The sequence below is a fragment of the Sparus aurata genome, chromosome 8, assembly GCF_900880675.1.
Source record: "Sparus aurata chromosome 8, fSpaAur1.1, whole genome shotgun sequence".
Classification (NCBI taxonomy): Eukaryota; Metazoa; Chordata; class Actinopteri; order Spariformes; family Sparidae; genus Sparus; species Sparus aurata.
In genome coordinates this window covers 27,866,754-27,886,687 of record NC_044194.1, presented here as the reverse complement: position 1 = coordinate 27,886,687, position 19,934 = coordinate 27,866,754, and the positions used below count along the sequence as shown (strand labels likewise).

The following is a 19,934-nucleotide window of genomic DNA, read 5'->3' as shown; positions in this document are numbered from 1 at the left end:
TTATATTGATGGGACTGTTCAGGCAGTATTGATTCTGTGTTATGTATTTTACGTGCTGGTAGTTAAGATAGATGATGTAATAAGCCCACCTGTTACTCAATGTTCGTATTCATAGTCTACAAGTTGTAACACAATGATTCATGACTGCATCGTGCTTCCAAACTCCATTTTAAAAGACACTGTTGAGTTTGTAAAATGTCTCAAATCACCAAGAAACAATGTGTGTCATCTGTTGAAAAGGTGAGATTCACTGAGAAAACTCCATAATGATCCAGCTACAAACCAGGATCCATAAGGAACAGCTGAACAAAAGCTGAGTTTAGGTGTGGCAGGCAGTGTATCAGATTACCATCAGGGTATGTCATTAGACGCCATGTTTAAACATAAGCTTCCATTGTCAGGGGCATTTACAGAGGCTGTGTTTGGGCAAGATAAAAATAAATAAATAAACGAAAAAATAAATAAAAAAAAAAGACATCATACCGACTTCCCCCCAGTGGAACGGGTTGATGCCACCAGTTGTGCAGTTGTAAACCAGGATGTTTCTAGGTCTGTAATAAGAATGATAATATTAACAGTAAATACACACTTTCAAAATACAGTCATGATGTGAGAAAACATATGATCATGTGTTTATGTGTCTCTCCAACCTGCTGAGTGCCTGTGATCCAGAGTACCAAGCTGCAGCCAGTGTGGCGTTGATGACCACGTCCACAGGCACCAAGTCAGCCACTGCATCATTAGATGCCCTCATCGTACGTAGGATGCCCTTTCCAGCCTGGAAAGGGTGAAAGAAATAATTAATGCAACTGATCAAATTTACTAGCCTTCAAATTAAATTCTATGCAACCTATGCATCCATCCATAGATATCTATAGATAGAAATAACCCCCAATTTATCTATTTAAATTAAATCAAATTAAATTGAATAAATTCAGTAGAATTTAATTTGCTGTTCAATAAAAAAGATTAACCAGTTTTTCAGTTCAGCACCAGACTAAACTTCTTCATCAGCCAACATCAGCATGTATTACCTGCAGCCTCAGACTTCAGTCATTTCTGATGTGAAAACATCAGATTTTCACACAGTCAGAGAAAGTCAAGGTGTGTGTCCTGTTCATAGTTTAGTTATAAAATCCCAGCACAGCACGAAGCGTCTCTGCTGTCGGGCTGCTGACAGCTCTGGCACAGCAGGTTCGGACTAGCTACAGATTTTGGGGCCTTGGCCCTAATATGGATTTGGTGCCTGTAAACTGCAGCTTCTCTCATCACTTCACCACCAGAACATGTTGTCAGTTGGATTTATTTTCAACTGATGCGGTAGCTAATATAAAAGTATATATCTACATCACTGCAAGAGTGAAGAAAAACATGATCACACGGATCCCAACTGTAGATGCTGGACTAATGGCACTGGCGGACACAAAGTTGCTTCCGATTTATTTCCAAGCACAACAGGGCAAGACACAAATCGACCTGCCTTGTTACACACAATCAGGGCGCTCTCCGTTGTCCAATCAGTTGAGAGATTGGGTAGGATTGACCTCTTTCATTGGAGGTGTTGTTTGTTTATATTGTTGTTTTATAACTGCACTGTGACATAATACAAGCTGCAGATGAGGACAGATGCTGAGGAAATGTTTGAAGAAAAACTGTATAATTTGCAACTTACAAGACTTAAAGAGCAACTAAACCCCTCAGTTTTGGATGACGTGCTCTAAGCTGGAAATTCAAAAAATGCCTTGATGATGGGCGGGGCTCCAGGAGTACTCTCCGATTCCCCCCTCCCCCCTCCCCCCTAACCGTCACCACACTACACTACCTACTCAATAATCACTATGCCTCTCTATTCGCAATTCTCTCAATCCAACCTACTCGCCACAGATTCCAGATCAGCAGCTGCTAGTTTTTATAGGAGGGGGCGGAGCTAACCGTGGTGGACCGTGACGAAAGCTGCCTCCAAAATGTCATCTGCCTCCATCTCAGCCAATAGGAAAATTCGATTGTAATAACTGGGTTTCAACCCATAGAGGGCAGTCACACTTACATTTTTACTACAAAATACGCCAAATTGAAATACTTCGACTAAAATGTCAAGAGTTGGACCAGAATCACTTAGCAACACTACTTCATACCCAAATACATTGGTTTTCAGCAGAAAAAAGTGGTTTGGGGGTTTAGTTGCTCTTTAAATCTTGTTGGCCTGTTAGCCATGTTAATGTGTGCAAGCCTACCCACAGTTTCCTGTCCCTCCTGCTTTTAACCACACATTTTTTTCAAGTAGATGCAGAGTTTCATAAATGGTTGAAAACAAGAGAAAAGGTATTGGTGAAGAAAATAAAACTGCAGTGAACAGACAGGCTTTCATAACTGTATATGGACCACTTCAACAGTTTTTATTTCAGTACTTACTGCAATGAATATTCCACTAGGGCCATTGAAGTTATCAATCCAACCCTGAAAGAGCAGAAATATATTAGTCAATTATCAAAAAATCAAACATTTGCTGGTTATGGTTTCTTAAATACAAGGTATTGCGTCCAACTCTTTGGTTCATATGATAACAGATTGAATGTAATGGTGCTTTCAATTCACTTCAGCCTGTGGTGACTTGTAATAGTTATTATAAATGTTGTGATTTTTTATTTTTAATAATGATTAATTCATACAAGAGCTCATATTGTTAGATGGACAGAAGTGATTGAGAGTCCAACAACTGTAAATGTATCCATTCAGAAACGCAGACTGTCAGCATGACCGAATTTCTTGAAAATCCCTAAACCAGAACTGAAAAGGTCCTTCTTTCCACAGTGATCAGCCAGGAACAAAGGTGTGCAGAGCTTCTTTACTCCACATTCTTCACATTCCTACTCCAAACACTGCGCTCACTGCTCAACTGTGTTGGCTGCAGCAGAGTGCTCTGCGAGAGGAGACAGAAGGGGTGTGACTGATATCTGGACTGTGTCCAGAGGAACAGCCGGGACAGATCTGTGCTGATGGACAGACTCTCTCAACTCTTCAGTTTTAAAAATCAGAGACACAACTGGTATCCAGCAAACACCAGGAAAAAACTCCCGAATCTGGGCTACAGTAATTCTTAATTTCAACAGTCAGTACCATCAGTAACCTAAAGTTAGACAAGAAAACATGAAAAAGCAATGTAACATTAGTAGCTTGAATGACTCACTGGGAAAGGCTCTTTCCAGCTTGCTCCTACTATGGATGGTCTAATGATGGCTACATTGAGGTTTCCAGCCTCCTGCTGCACCAGATACTCAGCCAAGGCTTTGGTGTAAGTGTAGGTGTTAGGACGCTCCTTGATCAGCTTAGGAGTCATTACAGACACCAGCTCGTCATCCATCCAGCTAGAGGGGGAAAAAAATAAAAGATCAGTCTTATATTTACAACATTTACAATCCAGGTCTTTACTGTCATTGTGTAAAACAATGAAAAATCAAATGATCTCCCCCAACTGCCCAATGCAGAATATAAGATAAAAGCAGTAGTAAGAAAAATAGTTGATACCCAAGTATAAAAAAAAGCCAACAAAAGTAGGCATTAAAAGGGATCGTCAGCACTTATTTCTTCTGCAAAATAGAATAAAGTAGTTTTCCATTTGTGATAACTTAAATAAAAACAAGTACTTAATTAATTGTTCATCTTCGATCTTAATCAACCTTTTTTAAAAAAGAAAATGAAACCCAAATTCTCTGATACAAGTCTCTTAAATGTGAAAATGTTTTGGTCGCTTTTCTGCTCTGCGACAGTAAACTGAATATCTTTGGGTTGAGGACAAAATAAGACATTTGGCGGTGTCATCTTGGTCTTTGGTCTATAAAATGTCAGATTATTCTGAAGAATGTACATCAGTGTTTCCCAAACAAGTGATTGATTTATCAGGTAGATAATCATCAGATCAATAAACAATGAAAGACCTTAGTGCACATAGTGCATTAATACAGAAGAATGAAAATGGGTTTGGGAGCCGCCGAGTGGCTGAGACTGGGAGAATTAACATTACTCACCGTTAAATCATCAATTTCAAATCTAAGTTTTTTCAGATTTAAAGGTTTTATAGAATTCTTCAACGAACAAAGAACTGGTAAAGACTAAGATTTAACGTGCCGTAAATGAATATGTGCACTCCCATGTCACCCCCTCTCCCCAACTCCTCAATCCAGGTGACGGGTGAAATAATATAGTTTAATTCTCCTACAATTATGCTTTAGAAATATTTAGAAGAAATTGTTGACAATTTTTCCAAAAGAGCTGCCATGTTCTTAAACGTCAGTTTACTAAGTAAACGTCAATCTGCTAGGTCTGCAGCTCCCTCCACATGGTATAATTTCCAGTCAAACCCAGCATGTGGCCTCTCTGCACACATCCATCCAAGTTCCCTAAAAAGCTAAACGCTACTGTACGTACAATCCACGAGAATCCTCCCACTAATCTCTACTCACTCTGCAGGCTTCTAATGCTTTACTAATCTAGTTCAGCAGCTGAGACTGGCAGCCTCTACAACATTAGTGCTGCTAAGAAGCCATTTACTCTGCGGACATGGCTAAGCCGGCACGCTTAACTGACATTAATCTTGATAATACCTTCCAACTTGCTTTTTATGCATCGAGCAATAAAAAGAATAAAGAATCCTTTTAAAACCCACATCCATCATCCCATAATACTGCATGACCATCCTCACAGTTGAATACATAAACAAGGCCATCAAAAAAAAAAACACCACTACCAGTTTAACTATGCAGCAGCAAATCTTAAATTCTTTCACTACAACTTACTCCAGAGAGTCGATGAGTCTGCGGTAGTCAACTGGGGGAGGGTAGACAATTTCCTCAATGAGCTCTCGGTCACAGTTGGCGTAGGCTGTGGAGATGTGAATAAAGATCTGCAGGTGCTTCATCTTGTGGGCCAGTGCCAGCATCTTCTGGGTGGCCAGGACATTCAGCTGCATTGCATCTCTGACAGAGAGAAGAGGGACAGACAGTTACTTCTAACATATATTCAGTGGATGAAATTGACTGACCAAATTAAGTATGTACAGGACATGTGTTGGAACAGTATGCAGGACATGTTGTCACAGTTATTTCTTATTTGCAATGGGGGCTTAAGAGAAAATGTGAGATGTGAAAATAGATTAGCCTAGTTTCATCTATGTCCACCTCTAGAGCTGACTAACTAACTGTACTAAGTTACATCTCATTTGTTATATCTCTATGAAGATGTGAAAGATGTGAAAAACACACAGAGCAGCATCCCCCATGTTTGAGCCAGAGATGCTGAACAGAAGGTCTAGGTAAACACTTTTTGTCAAGAAATAGCTCCAGTATGCACTCTCTGTACAATCACAAACTGTCAGTTTTACATTTTTGTTTGTATACAGTTGAACAGAAGAGAGGAATATTTTACCAGAAACAGGCTATAGCCTGACCGATATGTTGCCAGTTTCAAAAATACAGAGCAATATCTGCATGTGTTGTCCGATACGACCTTTTTTAAATACAAAACGTGATGCAGAACAAGACGCTTAGGTTAGTTAATAATTATTGAAATCCCAGTCCATTTAAGAAATGTTCTGCACAGACAAACACACAATTCAGTTTTTATTGTTAACTTATATCCTTTCTAATGGAGAAATGTCCTTCTCCAATATATCTTTGCCACAGAGTTTGAGGATCACTAATAATAATTAAAAAAAAAGATCTTTGTATATTTGCTGTGAGCTCATCGGCCGATGTATCAACTGAATTTGTAAATCCCCAAAATTGTTATAGGCCCCAAATATCCAGTATCGGTCCGGCTGTAGCTTCTACTGCATCTTGTCTCAATGATAAGCTGGGCTAAACACATCCTAATTCCAGCTCCATACTAAAATGCAAATACATGAATTTTGTTTTTTTCACTCCACTATTGATTTCACACATAGAGTTAAATAAGAAGTGTCTTTAGTTCAGCAGCAGAAAAAATGTGATTGGAGGCGTCTCAGATTTCAGAAGAAATTGAGCATAACAAGTAGACAACTCACTTGAGCGGCTCATTAAAGCGAATGGTGGCGGCGCAGTGGAAGACGATGTTAATGTTTTCAGCCAGGATGCTCTGATCCTCTTTACTCAGAGCCAACTCCGGCAGTGTGAGGTCACTGTTCACTGCTATGATCTTCTCCCCAAAGCCCGGCTGCTCTTCTTGCAATCTTTCAAACAACTGAGAGGGAAAATGAAGTCAAAATGATGCAGTTACAACACCCAGTAAACTGTAGACACAGAAATTGTAAAGTATAATCATTAGTTCTTCATCGTGTACTTGAATAAAATTTTATCAAAAGTTCCCTGGCTGATGACAGAGTGCCCTACTTTTAATCCATTCCTCTTGCGACAGATCCAAGATCTCTATATTCCTCCTTCCTGATACCTCCTCTTATCTACAAACTGATTACGTATGCATTGCCAACCTACAGGGTATTTAAATCAGCAGCCTTCTGCACCATCTGAAAGCTTGATCGCAAGTTTCAAATGGAAAGTCAACACTGCTACGGTTGTTTCAACCACTACTCGCCAAATGCAAGCTCACTGTAATCAAAGCAGAATTTGAACAAGCTAAGGTATAATGCAGCTAGCTTTAAGTGTCTTCCATTTACTCAAAAACATTTGATCAATCCATTTAAAAAGATCCAGTGCATTAGATTTAGGAGAATCTATTGGCAGAAATGGTATACTGTATTCATAATCATGTTTTCATTGGTGTATAGTCAGCAGAACCTTGTGTTTTCATTTCTTTATAATGTGAAATTTATATCTACAGAGGGAGCAGGGCCTCTTCCACAGAGACTGCCCTGTTGCTCCAGCATGTTTCTACAATAGCCCATAACGGACAAACCACACACTGGCTTTAGAGAGGGTCTACAGTTTTTAGCACCTCCCGAAGGGGAGGGTGAAATGAGGGGTGTTCAGTTAGTTGGGTAGTTTTCAATCTGCTACCTCACTGCTAGACTTCACCAAATCCTACACAATGGGCTGTTAATGTGTTTTGTTGTGGAGAGAATGGCAGTGTCACATAAATATTGTCATAAATAATAAAAACATACATTTCCGTCAGCAAATGCAGCATAAAATCACAGTTGCGTCTGCAACTGTACAGAACAACAGTGAGAGTGCATGTAAACATCATCATAAATTGCAGTCTTGCAAAGCCAGACCCATCCCACACTGCTCAGTTAGCGCTGGAGAAGGATTTGCTGCACCAGTCCAGATGCACCAATTCTAATTCTGGTATAGTGGAAAAAATTATCTGGCTTCTTTGCATTTCTTTAAGCCAATCACAAATTATCTTGGGTTGTGCTTAACACATGATTTACCAACAGTCTACATCTGCCGAGTCACTATCATAACTGTCAAGGAATGTAGTCTGACCAACAAAATGTGCTGAAAATAGGGAAGTCTTTTTTTATTGCTCTACAATGACAAGGAACAGACAACTCCATGTTGGAAACAGCTTGTGTGTTGAAAAGTGTCTACATGCTGTAGTTTTAGCATAACTCTCGCATTCTACTCAAACTGAAAAAATGTCTGGTACGGATCAAACCATCCTTGTCGTTTAGCCCACTTCTCACCTTGCAGTTGATCATGTCAGCAATGCGGGCCTGAGGGCTCTGACCAGCTTTTGACCTGACCATCACATAGACAGATTTGACTCCGGGACAGGACCTCAGCAGCTTCTCCAGCAGCACCTTTAATAACGAGTATGAAAGGGATGCAAAAGTTGAGAAACAGCTTTCATTTGTAACCTCCTCCTTTGTCTATTGCAGATGTGTAAACTAATGTATTGCATCAAGCTTCTTTATCCACAACATCAGAACAGACAGACTGACATACATGGAAATCAAGCAATGCACAAAAGGACAGCCACATGAATTATTTGCAACATTTATCAATCAATCATTCAACAAAATATGTATTCATACGTTGAAATAATTATTCATATATGCTGCTGAAGTAAGAACTAGGGTTGGGAGACGTCTTCTGAATTTGCATTTAATGTTGTCTACATCGACACATGGAAATGGATGATGATTGCCGTTTTATTTTCGTTTATAAGCTTTTCTTACTTTTCCAACCTATAGCCCACACTTAAGAGACCTCATTAAAAGTTGAAGGTCATGTATTGTCATTATGTAACTCAGACTGTATATAGTTATTTATCTTAAAGATATACATAACCATCTTTACACCAATGAAATAATTCTGCAGTGAAGTTTATGCACTTTAGGCAGATTATCTGAATATAATATATATATAAAAATAACTGCAGAACATAACAGTAAGGAGTCAACAGCCAGGAGGTGACAATGAACCGGGAGGAGTTTCCTGTAGTCATTGCAATATTAATCATTCATGATTGTATTTTTTTCAATAATTATGTGTTTTAGCACTTTGCTTCATGTTTGGTAGGCACAGTAATCCGAGTAGTGCCTTTCTGTTCTAGGGGAGAACAGGAGAGTTTCCTCTGTAGCCAAGTTATAAACCTCAGTCTAAAAAGGCTCCTTTTACAAAGAACAACTCACCCCTGATTCATAAGGCAGCTACATTTAATGATATTCTTTATGTTTGCACCAAAATCAAGTGATGCTTTCGCTGGGTGGCAAATAGTTTGATTAAATATGCTGTCAGGTGCAAGGAGCTATTTTAAGAATTAGAATAACCCTCTTGCTGACACTCCTTAAAATACATTTGTAATCAGTTCTAATGCTAAAGTTTGCCAAAATGCTCTGACAAGCTTTTAACTCATGACGCTGTTATTGCACATTCAGTGACAGATTTCACTCAGCAAACGGAAAACCTACTATCTAACACATGTCAGGTGTTCATTTCGAACATGTGGTAGGGTGTACCCCGGTGCTGGTGTGGACCAGTGTGGTTTGTTGAAGTGAAACTGATGTTATGATGTTTCAGGGCTCAGTGGTTGATGACTGTCAGTTATAAGCAACAGGTTAGGGTTTCAGCACAACCTTACCGAACACATTCTTACTTATGCCTTCACAGCATCAAGATGAACAAAAATACAGCATTAAACTCTTGCAGTTAGCATACACATGTGAAATTGAGTAGATTTCCACTTGTCTCATTAGGTAGCTCTCATTTTTTAGGTTGAGTCGTGTCCCGATAGCTACTCGTTTACTCAACTACTACTGTACCTTGCCCATGAAGCCTGTCGCTCCGGTGATCAGCACAGTTTTCCCTGCATAGTATTCTGGGATGTTCACCATGATGCCTGCTGTCCTGATCAGTGTGCTCCTCAACACCACTCCACCTGCACAGACAGGACAGAAATAATTTAAAAAAAAAAGACAAAAGGGAGGATTAGATAATGTGAGGCCGACCTCAAGCTTGAACTTGTTCCATGAGGTGTTTCCCACATGAGGACTGAAGATGCAATCTGAAATGAACTTGAGAGTAATAAAGATCCACTGTTAAGTCGACATTGCAGCTTAGAGGGAAGTTGCGCAGACGCAGCTCTTGGAGGACTTTTCCGACTTGCCTTATGTGAAGCAAGGCTATCATTACAAATGAGCAGTTGTCTGCTACACTCTGTCAGGAGTGCACAGAACACAGTGGCAACTGACACATACCCCTTAAGATCTTTATTAAAAAAAAAAAAAAAGGTGCAAGAAAACATTTTCAAAATATATTTTTATTTTTTCCCCCCCTTCTATAATTTCTATGGTTTTTTACATGACTGATATCTGTCTGCACTGTTTTCTCTCTGTTCTTCTCACTTGTTTGAAGTTGGCGGGCTACAGTTGGAGAAAAGTGATGTCTGAAACAACAACAATCTGGATTTTGACATTTTTGAATTGAGAATTTGTAACGGATGTTTTTTTTTGTTGACATTCAAAGACTCGTGTCCATCACATGTGATCAAACCACATCCACACTGCCCTGATGAAGCAGATGAACTGATTTGTATCATTAAACTAAAAAAAATCAAATACTACCTTTTTTACATTATATTTAACCTTGTCTTAGCTCCTGCAAGTTTATTTTTGATTTGTTGACAATGAATATAGATAACTGTCAAATGCCACTGCCTGTTTTGATTAACTGCTTCAAACTATTACTCCAAATTTGGAGACATCATATCTAAATTCAAGAAGCAATAACCAATGAGCAGTTTGGGATTTTTGTTTACAAAGTGATTAAAGAATTACCTAATAACTCATTAATGATCTATTCCAACCTTTTGCAAACATCACAGTAGAAAAAAAAAAAACCCATGATGTGTTGACTCTATGCACAGTAGTATGTGGCCTTATCAGTCAGACTATGTTGTTATTTCAGAAGAATGATACCTCTGAGCTGATAACAGGCCCTTCGGGAGATAAACTCATCTAATCATTAACTCTTCAATCAGCTACCGTGTGACTCAAACGTATTACATCTCTTATCTAATCAAAGTGAACCCAAATATGGTGGACCTCAATTGCGTAGGCAGTGCCGTAACCTGACAAACTAATGCGCATACGATACAGTTATCTTGTAATTAATCTTCTAAAAACATAGCTGTCGATGAATGCACATAAATTATGAATAACAGGACAGTGTGCTGCCATCTCTACATATTATCAGCAACTATTGCCCAATTTCTCTACATGACGGACAGACACTGCTCAAGAGAAAGTTGGTGTCAACAGTTCACAGTTAAAAGACTTCTTTGTATTCCAAATACTTGAGTCAATGCAAAACCAACAGTACAATTAGTCATGTGTGATTATCTGTTATGCTATAAATAGGATTTTAAAAAAGGTAGCTAAAGCCATGTTTCATATTCATTTGGAAACCATGACAATAATCCAATACAAACTGCCTGCAGACTTCACAGTGCTAGCCCATGTTAAATGGAGATCTTTTGTTGTTTCTGCATGAGCTTTACTAGCATCATTGCTCCTGTCGTTACCGTTAAACCAGTTATTCTGCTTTGCATGCTGCCAGACTTGACTGTACAGCACAGTACTGCAGTGTTAACTGGGTGTCCAAGTGAAACTGAAGGTTAGAAGTCAGAGGTTAAGTTCTTATCTAGTCCTTCATTAGACACTTGAAAAAGGAAATTTCTCAGTTCCCCTTTTCCCCGTTGTCTGCTTGTATGAGGTATTTGGCTGACAGAATGTTGAAAGGAAGCCATGTGTCATTACTACCAGCTGTCTGAATACAACAAAAACGTTATGATGCTGTCAGTGAATTCTACAGTCACACAGAGCTTTAGTTTCATGCAGCAGTTCATAAAACACTGCAACATCAATTCTAAGTGAAAGAGAGGACAGTAACAGACAGGTGTGAATCTTCACTGGCCCAACGATTCAATTATGATTCAGCTATCAGCGATTCAAATGCAAAACAATTCTTGATGCATCTCATCATTTAAATTCCCCTTTTATTCCAAAAGTCCTTCCAATGATCAGACTACAGCAGTCTACAAAATAAAAAAGCTGCCTCTTTTCTATACATAAACATGACAAAAAAAAAAAACATGTGTCCATCTGCAGTGCCTTACATGTTTATGTTAAATCTACAATAATAATGTTTTCACACAGGACAAGGCATGTATTGATTCTGTTGCACCCGCCCCACTCAGAGGCAAAGTTGACAGCACCTCCTAAGATCTTGGCTGATTAGCGGGGCTGGCTGCAACAGTTATTATTTATGGCTGCAAACATTGTTTTCAGGTGAAAATGGCTAACGTGATTAGTAATTGTTGTGAGGCAGAAGTCAAGCTCAGCATGGGTCTTGTCCAGTTCGTGCTTCCAAGCAAGTTCATAAAATCCAACATGAGCCCCAAGCTGTCCGTTAAAATAATTATGTTTGCAGATGACTTGCAGATGATCTCTGCCTCCCTCCACCATACCTCCAACATAAGTGATGTTAGCCTAACGTCTGCCCACAATTCAAAGCATGGGAGCAATGTTGAGACCCAACTCTACAGTCCAGCTAAGGCCGGACAATCAGCAATCAAAAGCCGCTATAAGCTGAAGACTCTTGATTATGCTCCATCTCTGCCTTGATGCAGAAACTTTTATGTCTGCATCGTGCTGCATTTCATAATCGAGAAATTTCCACGCCTCTAGTAACAGATCACAGTGTACTACTATGCACTTCACTCTGAATACCTGCTCAGTTTCTGGCCAATGCTGCAGTTGTGCCGTTTGCTGCATCACATCCTGTGCCAAGTGGCCAGCTCCAGCTGTATGCCTGTCAGACCCTGACGGAGACTACCACCAAACTGCACTGACTGAAGGTAGTTTGAGAATGTGCACCATGCTCTCATAAGAGAACTGAACATTTTATAAAAAGGCACAAGAGTACGACTACTCTCTGCACTTGTGCCAGCATTCAAAAAAGGGTTCCACTGAAAGCCATTTTGTTACAACTAGAGAATGGGACAACTTGCAGGGCTCAAGACAAACACTATCCCACTGTCCCAGGGACTGTCTCTGTCATTCAGGCTACAGGTCTAAAGTAAAAATGTTGAGATTATATATATATATATAAAAAAAATATATATATATATATATATAAAAATATATATATATATATAATATATATATATATATATATATATATATATATATATATATATATATATATATATATATATATATATATATATATATATATATATATATATATATATATATATATATATAGATATATATATATATATATATATAGAGATAGAGATAGAGATAGAGATAGAGATAGAGATAGAGATATAAATGTGATAAGCCAGAAACCGAAGGAAAGAAAACTTCCAGTAAATTTAGTTTTTCCAAATGGAGCATTTCACATGATGAAGTGAACAACTGAAATGCTGATGGTTGTGCGACACTTATTTACCGGTAAATGACAGTTATTTATTGAGAAACAAAAATTGTTGAGGTTGTCTGACAGATAGAAAGAGCTGGACCTATGTCCATACTTGGCTTTATTGCTGCATCAGCGTCAATGAAAGGAGCATGCTGCCTCCAAGACAGCACTGATAAAGTTACAGGTAGAAGTTAGCTAGTCTGCCCTGGCTAGCTGGACTTCTAGCTCATCTGTCTTATTCTCAAAGTGCTTTTCCATACCTTTAGCCCTCTAAGGCATGACGTACTCCAGCTAAAGTTAACAAACAAGCTCTTTGAATCCCTCGCCCTCTACCAAACTGATTGGCAGCATATCTTCTCAGACCAGCGCATCACGCCTTATCCCTCAGCAAACAGCAACTTGACTTTTGGCTGTGAGCCATCCTCAGACATGGCAGCAGGGTGTGGTACAGCGTAGTGTTAATACTACTACTCAACTGAAGAGTGGCATCACACATCTAACTTCTGCCATAGACTGTGTCAGCTTTCTGGGAGAAATGTTCCCACATAGAGGTAAAAAAGTGAAGCGTGCTACAAGAAGTCAAACTGCTCTTAGCAGACAGAATGTGTATGCAAACTGACATCGCTACTTTAGACATATATCAACATTTTGTTATACAAAAAATTCCGCTTGAAAGTCAATTTCAGAGATGTACCGTAATAATGATTGCTCTAAAAATCACTGTCATAGAGAGGAGTAAAAACCAAAACGTTACTCAAATCAACTGATTTGATATCAAAACAGCTGGTTGACACCCAATTAACCAATTGTTGCAGCTCTAGAATCTACTGTGCAAGAGATAAAGTAAAATAAGTATGATACAAATGTATCCATTGATCCATGCTTTGTGGACGTGATACAATTTCATCAAAACAAAACAACATAAAATAACTGATTAAGTATTCATTCAATCTCTCACTCCATACCATTAGGGGTGCAGCGCTCCATCTTTAAAATGGATGAGTATGGGTCATAATGTGACTGATTCGTGTTAAATACAGTTTCTTTGCCACTGTCATAACATTCAGTGATGCCTCTGTCCATTTTATTTATTCAGCCAACATCTGGTCGATGACTTTTTAACGCCAAAGCAATCACTGGCCTCATGTTACCGTATTTAAAAAGAATTCAAATGATTTTCTTACGGTGAGAAAACCCCGAGTTGAGGTATCAGAATCACAATCAGGAAAGGAAAATGTCACATCAGCTCATCCGTAATTCAGGTCACACATGTGGCAGCTTGCAGCCTTGAAGCTACAGTATGTTCACAGGTCTGCATCAGCTCTGCATGTCTGGCAGTTGTTCCTCATTCTTAAATGTACTCGAGCTCAGTCAAATCAAATGATGAATGAAAACCAATTTTCAAAGTCCTCCCATAAATTCTACCCTCTACACGCACAAAGTCAGGAGCAGAAAATTGTCCCCACTATGTGCTGCTGCCACCAGAATTCATGGTAAAGATTATGTGGTTCAGCTGAGGTGCAACGTTTAGCTCACACCAAACACAGCGTGAAGCATGATGATCAAAAAGATAATCTACCAGAACACTGAAGCTTCTTCTGTGTCTCATTGTCTTTCATTTGCCTTCTGGCAAACACAAGCCCAGTTGTTGTGTGTGTGGCTAGTTCAGTGACGCTACGACGACAGTGTATAAGAATGCTGCCTCAGCCTGCAGTGTATTCTGTCATCATTCGTATACAACTCACAGACTCATTTGTTCCTGCTTTTATTCATTACGCTTGGCTGATAGTTAATGTTTACAGTAAATTCTTGAAAACTTTGTAACAAAGAGTATAGGTATTGCTGTCAATATTGTGGTAATTGTCATGGCTTCTGTATTAATTTATTTGGTCACATATGTACTTTTATGATCCCTACTCTCACTGTGCTGGACTGATAATTAGCTCTTAATATGCACACGTCTGCTGTGGGCAGGGAAGAGTTGGCAGATATCAGTATTTAAGCATATTGTCCAATAATTAACAATTATTGAAGTTTATGTGTATTGTTAGTGTAGAAGATTCTGCCTCAGTTACATAGATAAGCTTTTTTTTATATATGTGTGCCTATATATTAAGGGTTACTGTTCGATATGACTGTCAATTCTAAAAAGGTCACGATTTAATTCAATTGTCGATTTTTGACTTTTATGTCAGCCCTAATGGCTATGCTGCTGCTTGTAAAGAACAACATATCTTTGGTGTCATGCCCAGATAAGCGTGCAATGTGCAATTTACATTGTCATATTACTTACAATGAGAGGCTACAGTGTCAAGTCTGATGTAACCACCATAGTTTTGGGGGGAAATGTACCACACTAAGGCCATATGGTCATATCTAAATAATTTCTTTAAATTTAATAATATAGCTAATATTTCACCAGTCAATTGGGCAGAAACTAATAAACCCAAAAACAAAACAGAATCGCAGATACTGGATTTGATCCTTGGACTTGTCTAGGAGGCAAACATTAGAACAAGTATTTAAGTAAAGTTCTCAGGTGTCTAAAATGGTTCCTGTGTCCTTGTTTAATATCAACAACAGAGGCTGAATGTTGTATCAACTGGTGTAAGCATTCAATCATGCATGTATTGTACTTGTCACAGAAAGTCAGGGTGTGCACAGCCCAACATTGGCACAGAGTGCAGCAACATTGCGCTGCTCAATTATCGATTATGCCAGCAATACCTCAGGCAGAAAGAGACCAACACATATTAGACTAATCGGGTGTGTTTCAACATCCATTTGTTTAATTGCAGTAACAAGCACTGGGCTCATGCATACTCATTTCACAATGATAACAGGGGCAAGGAGTACACACCATACAGGATTCTTGTCCAGACGTGTGGGGTATGATCCACCTGTGTGGCTACAAACTCTGCAGTATTCTATGGCTTGGGTGCCCCTGCCCTATTTTGTGAGACTGAGACTAGAGACAGACACAGCTGCTGATCTGAACCCCAAACAAGCTAAGCAGAGAAGTGACATCATCTTCAGCTGATATCAAGAATTACTGCAGGCAATCGAGGTAATGCTGCATTCACTGGCATGACAATACCAAGGCTCATGTTTCCTCCAGCTTCCTTGACTACAAATTGTGCTTTTATGTATAAAAACAAACAAGAAGTGGTCATGATGAACCAAGGAAAGAGGGAAACTTCTGGGTCTTGTTCTAAAGAAGCTCCAGGGGATAAGCTATACCGAGCTGGTGTCCTGTTTAAGTCACTGCATTTGAGCCTATATCAGAATATCAGAACAATGCAGAACTGGGACAAAAGGCAACAGCTTCAAAAAAATAAAAATAAAAAGCAGCTTTTTCTCTGCAGTATTCCCTGAACAGAGAACCTGGCACTCTCGTATATGGATGCCTTTAAAGATGACTAGCCAAGACTGAAAATCTAAAATCTTGTTTTAGTCCATATTCAAACAATCCTCAAAGACCTGCCGTGGCCTTTGATCGAGAGTCTGTGACACAGCTACTGAAGCTTACAGTCAGTTAGACAGGCAGCAAGTTGATCCCTGATGCCACATCTTCACCCTGAATAATTGATCAGACACATTATAATGCTTGAGTTGGCCACCTGTGGCTGAGCTGAAACAATTTGCACGCGGGAGAAACTTCCAAGCTTTGAGAAACAAACTAATCCCACTGCCAAGCAAAGAAAAACCTTTTAACGGTTTATAGAGTCTCAGAACATTGCAACAACAAAAGCCATTCAATTACTTCCATATCAAACGAAACATGAAAGTAGTCTTCATCTCTTCTTGGAAAGACATTTTCCCAAGTAGATAAAATGTGCCAGCTCAAAAGGCAACACTGTCAGATGCTGACAGTGGTGGACGATTGTTCAAGCAAACCCGAGATCAAGTCACATCCGTCCACAGCAACCTGCGTATTCCAGTAAGAAATGCTGACTTCCTGCTCCTTCCTGTGATGTCACAGCTCGCCGTGTGGCTTGTATGATCTTGTATTGGCCTCGGGGGTCAAATTACCAGCAGGAGTTAGACATGACATGAGGAATGTCATGAGACAGCGAGTAGTGGGGTGAGCTGGTCATTTTAGAAAGCGTGCCTGTGTGACTCAAACGTTACTTAACATGTGAGGAGACGATGGACCGAGGCATTTGCTGTCACGGTTTAACAATTCTGTGTGATCATACAGGTCTCCATACAAACGGCCAACAAAAAGTCGACAATGTATGTCTGGAAAGTCTAAAATATATGACAACATTTAAACTCAGTATCTTAAAAGCCTGATGAGGGCACCATTTCCCCATCAACCCCTTAACTGCCACCACGTTACTGCTATTAGAGCCATCAGGCATCTCAGCGGTGGCAATCTGATGCAGTTTGGGCAAAGCAGACACAGTCTATCACAGCAGTGTAGTAACATCAGAGCCACGGACCAGACCGGAACCACACTCCAACAGGCCACACCAAGGCGACGGATCCCGTGATTGTCATTACGCACAGTTGGCTCGCATCATTACCAGCCACCACTCACCGTCCATTTGCACAGCGGGCGACAGCTTAAAACCACACCGACTGTTTTGGCTCCGGCAGCCTTTAATGTGATTACAGCAGAAGCCTGGGAGGAAATTAAAAGTGAGGCCGCTCAGCTGACCCTCGCCTTATTAAAAGTGCCTCCCATTATCCTACCAAAAGGGGGCAACCCTCCGCGCAGGAGTGCTTACACTAAACCGCCAGCGGTGAGGCGGAAAAAACAAGAAGACTTAGTGTCAGGGGCTCCGTGGAGGCTGGAGGGGCAGCGGTGACTGACTGACGTGTCTCTGCGGCGGCATGAGAGGAAATGTTAACACACGGTAAAAGCCCGCACGCAAAGTCGAACTTCCATCTGCGTTTATCTTCGACCAGCTCGTGTGGAGCCACCCCTCCCTCCTCCTCCTGGCGCATCTCCTCCGACACCGTGTCACACGTTGAGCCGCTTGTCACACCACCAGTTGGTGCTTTGAAAAAGCCCCAAAATGAGCGCCACGGTTCAACGGAAGCAGGGCACACGCGGTTCGTGGGCGTGACTCGGGTGGTGTACTTACCCAAAAATGTCGATGTTTCACCGGCTCTTGAAGTTGGGGAGTCAGCAGTGTCGCGGAGCACGAGCGTGTACCTCTACGAGCAACGGAGTGAGACTCAGCAGGAAGCCAGCAGCAGCAGCAGCCTGGGCGGATAAACGAACCGCCGTGACGTCAGCGAGGCAGCGGGCTCCGGCGCAGATAGGGAGAAAAGAGAGCTCTCACTCCTCCCTGTTTCACTCGGTTTTAAACAAAAGCCTGCTTCAGGTGTAGTAAAAGTCACCCTCTGTGGGTCCACGGCTGTGGTGAAAGAAAATTACTTAGCATAAAGGACGTACTATGTACCAGAAGTAAAAGTAGCCTACTCATTTATAGGCCTAGTATATTATTGGATTCTAATCAATACTTTAAAGATGCACTGTGTAGTTTTGGGGAAGAAACATATTTCATTTACTGATTTCATTTTACTTTTTTTATGCCTAAACAAACTAAACAAACTTCTTCGTCTTCACAACTGAATAAACAAACTTACCTCCAAGGTCAACACAATCTCATACTGTTTTTTGCTTTGTTTATATGTGGCGGACCCTGCCACATTCTCGTTTCAACAGTATTTTGGTGACCTTATTTTCCTCCGAGTACGGCTTGTTTATTCACTTAGGAAAAAAATAGTTTTAACTTCTTCTCGAAAACTCCATAGTGCAACTTTAATAGATTAACGCATTTATGATTTTAATGTCATATTAATTTATTTACTTTATACATTGTCATACACTGTGAAGTTGGACTTCTAATTTTCATATAGCATGTTGTATTTGTTGAAATGTAGCTGAGCAGAAGTATGGGCCAGTATTGTCAAAGGTACCAAAAAGTCATTCTAGAGTAAAAGTAAAGACATCATGTTAAAACATCACATAGTTAAAAGTGAAAGTCACCTCTACAGTATGACTAGTACTCGAGTAAAAGTCTTTAGGTACCTGATATAAACACAAAGGCGGGCAAATCAGGCCTACCAGGGCCTTCCAACATGCCATCCTGGCCAAGAGTATGTGGCCCTTGATGGTATATGAAATCCCTATTTTGTGGTTGAGTCAATGGAGAGAAAGATCTTGGTCTTCCCTAGAGTCGAAGCAGCCCGGCACTATATGGCAGCAGTAACATCTTGCAGCTCCCTGTCAGTGGTTTGAAACAGTACGTTATGTTGTCGAGAGGCATTCTTGTACAGAGACTTGAGGCATCCCGATGTGGCCGCAGCTGGCATTGAGGTCATGACGCCAGGAAGAGGAGAGCAGCAGAGGTGCTACAGGTGGCTGAGGCAGTGGACACTAGTGGGGAATGTGGCCATCAGCAGAGCCGCTCACGGTTAATTTCCCAGAACCAAAATCTTTGCTCTGCTTCTCTCTAGCCTTACTGGTTTGGTGAGCAGAAGCTTGCAGTGCCTATAATGTTAGCAAACTTCAGATAGATGTTGCTAAGTGACATTGTTCAACCAGTTTGTTGACTTCACAACTCTCCTCTCTACTTGTGCCACAGTTACACAATGTTTCACCATTCACCCTCCTGTAATATTCATGATCACTATGTTCACCAAAAGCCAGATAGTCTCACCCACTTTTGATTTAGTTCCTAGGCTATTCCGCTGCACCTAACCCATCCTAACCATTTTGCAGGCAACAGTCACCCATCCTCTCTGTTTGTGATATCAGCATGGGCAATCACTGCCAGATTAACCCGTAAGAGGGCCTCAGGGCAGACATTTTCTGGAGACTCCCTATTACCCTCCGTGAAAGGTTCGGACAGAGACCCAGAAAAAAAAGCAGCATTCATGTGTAAATAAGACAAACTGGCCCCAGGTTAAACTAACGTCTAGACACTTGTTTTTTGTTGGTAAAAAGGCTTAACGTGGTATAACCTAAATCTCTAAGCATTCAAGAGATTGCCTTGTTTGCAGTAGGCAGTACTTGCAGTACTTCTACACCCACTTTACAAGTTCATTCCACAG

The 19,934-nt window shown here is 40.3% G+C and overlaps 1 protein-coding gene across 2 annotated transcripts in view; it reads right to left on the bottom strand.

The window, feature by feature from the left end:
• far1 (fatty acyl CoA reductase 1) overlaps window positions 1–18,111 on the bottom strand; it is a 30,219-nt gene extending 12,108 nt beyond the window's left edge. For both annotated transcript variants that reach the window (XM_030425406.1, XM_030425407.1), the window contains exons 1-9: window positions 17,957–18,111; window positions 9,200–9,315; window positions 7,619–7,735; window positions 6,038–6,213; window positions 4,794–4,973; window positions 3,188–3,365; window positions 2,413–2,457; window positions 651–778; window positions 484–551 (exon numbers count right to left, since the gene is read on the bottom strand). In XM_030425406.1, coding sequence (XP_030281266.1) covers window positions 484–551; window positions 651–778; window positions 2,413–2,457; window positions 3,188–3,365; window positions 4,794–4,973; window positions 6,038–6,213; window positions 7,619–7,735; window positions 9,200–9,271 — 964 coding nt within the window. In that variant the 5' untranslated portion in view covers window positions 9,272–9,315; window positions 17,957–18,111. The remainder of the gene's footprint in view (window positions 1–483; window positions 552–650; window positions 779–2,412; window positions 2,458–3,187; window positions 3,366–4,793; window positions 4,974–6,037; window positions 6,214–7,618; window positions 7,736–9,199; window positions 9,316–17,956) is intronic.
• Between the last annotated feature and the right edge of the window lie 1,823 nt (window positions 18,112–19,934).